The sequence below is a fragment of the Euphorbia lathyris genome, chromosome 8, assembly GCF_963576675.1.
Source record: "Euphorbia lathyris chromosome 8, ddEupLath1.1, whole genome shotgun sequence".
In the NCBI taxonomy this organism is placed as follows: Eukaryota; Viridiplantae; Streptophyta; class Magnoliopsida; order Malpighiales; family Euphorbiaceae; genus Euphorbia; species Euphorbia lathyris.
In genome coordinates this window covers 27,652,131-27,657,645 of record NC_088917.1, presented here as the reverse complement: position 1 = coordinate 27,657,645, position 5,515 = coordinate 27,652,131, and the positions used below count along the sequence as shown (strand labels likewise).

The following is a 5,515-nucleotide window of genomic DNA, read 5'->3' as shown; positions in this document are numbered from 1 at the left end:
AGAGCGCACAAAAGGAGGGAAACCAAAACATCAAAGAGCTAAAACCCTAAATACTCAAAACAGAGCAGAGTCTCTTTCTCCCTCCATTCTCTGCTCTTTCTCTTTTTCCCTGAGCATTTTTCTTCTCTTCAGGAGAGTGTAGAAGCGTTCTGTTTTAGCTTCACTTGCTCTCCCTATATCTTTGACACAGGTGCTTTGCTTATAGCCTTCCATGGCCAGGCTTCTTCGAAACGTTTCTTTGCTGAAAAGCTCCTTACTGTCACCCGAGGTAGTTTACTCCTTGAATGTCATTCCTCTAATCTTTTGGAACTGTGGAGTCTGATTTTTTCTGTCTTTGTGTATCTGGAAGTAAGAAAAGTTGAATGTATATATAACAAGCACAACTTACTCGGATGAGTTAAGCTCTAGTCTGTCGAGGAAATGTATTTTTTCATTTGACCTATCCCGTTGTTTACTTCTCCTGGAATTAACTTCACTTCTGTAATATTTTCTTTACCAGGGATTAAGGAGAGGAGTATTGGGAGCATCTTCTCAAAGTTGTGGTTTCGCCACTAAAGGTGCTGAAAATTCATGACCTGATGCTATTATTGTTTTTATTGTTTGACTTGAACACTTTAAAAGAGACGTAAATAAGCTAACAGGTAGTTAGACCCTTATTTACAACTTCCTGACATGATATCGAACGTTGAAAATTGCATTAGCTGGAAAATGTTGCCATGGAAGATATGTTTAATAATAGTTATTTGAAGGATTCAAATGGTTCACATTATAATCTATTCACATACTTGAAAAATGTTGATTGTAGTAAGTTTTGAAATTATGTGTCCTCTGATTTTGAATGGTATTGATTAGAAGTTTCTCTGGTGATATACTTGAACCCGTTGACTCTTTATGTGAGTTTAAGTTTTCTTTGGTTGTCATATGATTATTTGAGTTTACAGCACTATTGTTTTATTCTGAGCTATTAGTTAACTTTGGCTTTTGAATGATTGGATTTTTATGCTGTAATATGCTTGATTGGGACTTGGGCTAATGATGCTGCAGTTCATTTCTGTTGCAATATTGAAACAAAATCTCAACATCCTCGTATTTGAAGGTAAAAGAAAGTCAAAGTCAGATGGAACTGGAAGTGAGTCCAATGAAGATAATATGTCCAAGAAAGAGGTGGCTTTACAACAGGCCCTAGATCAGATTACTACCACACATGGAAAGGGTTCTATCATGTGGTTTGGCCGATCCTTGTCTCCCCAAAAAGTTCCAGTGATATCCACAGGTTCCTTTGGTCTTGATGTAGCACTTGGAACTGGTGGATTTCCAAAGGTATAGGACCCTTTTTTCATGCTTTTTTTCTTTTCTTTTCTTTTCTTGTGGTGCATGCTTATTGGCCTTAAGTTCTTATATGTTTTATTATAGTAAGTTTGAAGTTTCTTGTAAAGAATATTCTCTCTCTTCCTTCCTCTTTTAATTATTTCTGGCTGCTGTATCTTAGCATATTAATTTATTGAAAGGAAATAGTTATGAAAAGTTGTATTATAGTTATAACGCCTTAAACCTTTATTGTTGTAATGGTTTTATGAAAATCAAGATTTTCTTTTTTCTACTCTATTGAGCCAAAAAATTCTATGGTCTTAGACCTATTAGTTTCCTCTGCTTATGGAATCTGTGGATTGAATTTCTGCAGGGTCGTGTTGTGGAGATTTATGGTCCAGAGGCTTCTGGGAAAACCACCCTTGCTCTGCATGCTATTGCTGAAGCACAGAAGCAAGGAGGTTAAGTGACGAGACTTCTTTAATATATCATTTTTATAAGTTATTGGTAATTCTGATCGGTGAGGGCGAGCCTTGGCGCAACGGTAAACGTTGTTGTCGTGTGACCAAGAGGTCACGGGTTCGAGTCTTAGGAGCGGCCTCTTGCCAAAATAAATTGGTAGGGGAAGGCTTGCCCCCAGTACACCCTTGTGGTGGGACCCCTCCCCGGACCCTCGCTCAGCGGGGACGCGTAGTGCGACCGGGCCGCCCTTTTTTTATTGGTAATTCTGATCGGTACCTGGTTGTTACATTCTCATTCCAATCCTGGCAATAATTGGGTTATTCTGTGAGCTTGAGGAAGTAATTTAGACAATTGTTATTAAGTTGGCAAAAATCAATTGAAACTGTGTAAGGTTTTCACTTCATGCATGATTTTGATACATACCATTCTTTGCAGGTTACTGTGTTTTTATTGATGCTGAGCATGCTCTTGATTCATCACTGGCTCAGGCCATCGGAGTAAACACTGAAAACTTACTTCTTTCACAACCTGATTGTGGTGAACAAGCTCTCAGTATGGTTGACACTCTTATTAGAAGTGGTTCAGTGGATGTTGTGGTTGTTGACAGCGTAAGTAAAGTGCGTTTTTTATTTAGGCTTAGCGGTGTATTATACTAATTTCAGCTATAGTTTTTTGTATGTGCCAGATCATGTTTATGTTTTTCTTGATCATGAAACTGGTTGTCTTTTTCCCATTCTCAGTTGTGGTCATGTTTTGGAATTGGCATTTTGCTATATCTTTTCTTATATCAATAGATGCTTCATATAATTGAGTTGGATTATTTATTTGGTTTAATGTCCTATGTTTGGCAATAACAGGTTGCTGCCCTTGTGCCTAAAAGTGAGCTTGATGGTGAGATGGGCGATGCTCACATGGCTGTGCAAGCTAGATTGATGAGCCAGGCACTTCGCAAATTGAGTCACTCTTTATCTTTATCACAAACAATACTGATCTTTATAAATCAAGTATGACTTTTGTTCTTAGCTCTTATCATATTCCATTTATACCTGTGTGTGTATCTACTTCTGATTCCTATATGCCTAATAAACTTAATAGCATTGTCTATTCCTATTTTTATCGGATAGAATTCCTCATATTGAGATAAATAAATTAAAAAAAAGAAATTAGTTACACTAGCTGGACGCAAAGCTAGTATGGCATTTTTTACCATATTGATTCCGAAGGCACATTTCTGGTGCTTTTGTTGGTAGTTGGGACTGTTAATTTAGCCTCACAGAGTCTAATCATAATTGCCTTGCTACTGGCATTTGGATTTGAGGTCTGTGAACATTGTGGTTTCTCTAAATTTTGGAAGCATATGGTCGAAACTAGGAGCATCAAGCATGAGAAGCCAGTGCAAATACTTCGAGCATCACAGTCCCTAACGAAACCAGGAATCGACAACCTCTGGAACTGTGGAGATCTGGATCTGGAGATCAAAGAGAGAGGAAAGGAAGAGAGGGCGAGAGGAGCCTAAAATTATTATTTATTTTAAATTTTTTAATTTTACAGACTGCCACGTGTCTGACACGGGGTGGCCACTTAGTAGTCAAATACTATGTGGTGCTGAGCTGGCAAAGAGGAAGGGGATTGACTTCCTATGTTAGGTTTCTGATGGTTTCTTTGCCTCAACTGGCCAAAATTGACTCCATTGAAAACCAAAGTTTAGTGATTTTATTGACATAAAATTAAGTTTAGTGACCTCAGTAAAATATTGTCTAAACTTCAGTGCCTGTAGTTGCTTTAATCTGTTGTTTGCGTTTTAACAATAAGAGTTGCTGTGGACCCCATCTTGAGCCATATAACAACTATATTTGTATTTGATTGGTGGTTAGATGCATTTTTAATTTACGAACATTGATACCTTTGATTTTGATCCAAGTAAACTCTGTTACTTGTCACCTCAGCTGAGATGCTGATTTGCTGGAAGCCTTTTAGGGTTTTCCTTCTATGGGACTTGCTTTTGTTCTGTTTCTAAAATTTGCTCATGCCTGAATTTATTTGTTTTTTCGAGGTATGCAATTAAATATCAGTCTGCAATTTCTGTATAGTGCGGTGGATGTATGCTTAATTATCATGCTGCCTCATTGTTTATATCTCTATACAGGTAAGATCAAAACTTAGTACTTTTGGAGGATTTGGTGGGCCTACTGAAGTAACGTGTGGCGGTAATGCTCTGAAGTTCTATGCTTCAGTGCGTCTAAATATAAGAAGAATAGGTTTCGTAAAGAAGGGAGAAGAGGTAGGCATTCTATCTTATTATTTTATTTTAAAAGAATGGAAGAATTGGGTGTTCTATTTGGAAAAAATGGGTTTTGTGATTTTACTACATGCTCACTGGAGATGGTGAAAGAGTGCATATGACCTGTTGGATTCCATTCTGTTGGCAATCTATAACAATAGTCTAAAGCATGCTTAGTTTGACGTGTATCTATTTGCTGAGTGACTAGAAAAAGTTAGTTTGACGTGTATCTATTTGCTAAGTGACTAGAAGAAGTAATGTTGAAACACAGTTAACATGTGGAGAAATTTCATCGAAAATGTCCGAGATACATTTTGTAATTTTATGTAACCATGCTTGCGTATCTAATATTTACTTGAGGATGATATGGTCTTGCTGCATGAGTGGTGCAAAAGGGAAGGGGGCAAACCAAACTTTAGAATAGAAGGGAAGAAAATGTTCTACATTGCTAATTGTTGTGGTGATTCTCATCATATGATACAATTTTTCTCGATTTCAACATGTCCTCAATAATTGTTAGTTTTGCAGACTACAGGAAGTGTAGTTCAAGTGAAGATTGTAAAGAATAAGCTCGCCCCTCCGTTCAAAACTGTCCAATTTGAACTTGAATTTGGCAAGGGAATATGTCGGGCTACGGAGCTCATAGAGTTGGGAATAAAACATAAGTTTATGCGCAAGGCGGGTGCATTTTACTATTTGCATGGTCAGACTTACCATGGCAAAGATGCCATCACCCAGTTTATTAATGGAAATCAGGTTGTGCGGGAAGAACTTATGGCGAAGCTCAAGGATGTGCTATATGGTGTCCACACAGATAAGCAGCAGGAAACAGAAGCTATTGAAGAAGTTGTAGGAGAAGTTGTTTCGCCCGATTCTACCGATGAAGAAGCAATTACTGCAGTAGAAGCATAGTGTCCAAATGCATAAAAAATGTAAATTGAGGTTATCCTGCTAGAATCCATGGTTTTTCCCAGCTTTTTCTATTGGATCTGGCAGTGCCCTGATGGACACAGATTGAAGAATTCATAGCGGCATGGTTTTCGGTCACGGGTTATGAGTTCTGTGGTTTGATTGTGCCAAATGATCATGTATATTTTGGGGTAAAGGCGATGAAAGTTTTGCAAGTAGCAATTGCAGAGAATGTAGCAAGATATTTTGAAACCATTTTGTAACAAACCTACCTAATTAGTATTGTTAAAGCCAGAAAATTGATGTTGCCCTGTTGGTCTTGTAGCTTGGAGCAGGTAGAAATGTATGAATGTATGAAAACGTATTAAACTATTTGCTATAAAAGTTAGTTGTTAAACATTAAATTCTTTTTGAAAAGCAGTTTTAAGGAATTAATAAAAAAAAAAGATTGAAAAAATAAATCAAGGGTCTGCCATGGATTATGATTTTAAAGTCTATATTACTATTTACTATAAACTCGAACAAGTTTTACTATTTATTTTCTACACCTTTCTT

At 37.2% G+C, this 5,515-nt stretch overlaps 1 protein-coding gene across 2 annotated transcripts; it reads left to right on the top strand.

Annotated features, from left to right (window-relative positions):
- Positions 1-5,275, top strand: LOC136203596 (DNA repair protein recA homolog 3, mitochondrial). Of its 2 annotated transcripts, none has more exons than XM_065994793.1 (8): positions 1-268; positions 500-557; positions 1,097-1,320; positions 1,682-1,769; positions 2,206-2,387; positions 2,628-2,774; positions 3,917-4,051; positions 4,580-5,275. In XM_065994793.1, exons 1-8 carry the CDS (start codon positions 212-214, stop codon positions 4,961-4,963), a joined length of 1,275 nt encoding a protein of 424 aa, XP_065850865.1. In that variant the 5' UTR covers positions 1-211; the 3' UTR covers positions 4,964-5,275. The 2 variants fall into 2 exon arrangements, with proteins under 2 accessions (XP_065850865.1, XP_065850866.1); XM_065994794.1 differs by having other exon boundaries at positions 2-268; positions 2,206-2,378.
- Positions 5,276-5,515: the final 240 nt, after the last annotated feature.

Coding starts and splice junctions, on each gene's coding strand:
- LOC136203596 (XM_065994793.1), top strand. CDS start 212: ATGGCCAGGCTTCTTCGAAACGTTTCTTTGCTGAAAAGCTCCTTACTG. Junction 558..1,096: donor TTGTGGTTTCGCCACTAAAG/GTGCTGAAAATT, acceptor TCGTATTTGAAG/GTAAAAGAAAGTCAAAGTCA. Junction 1,770..2,205: donor TGAAGCACAGAAGCAAGGAG/GTTAAGTGACGA, acceptor CATTCTTTGCAG/GTTACTGTGTTTTTATTGAT.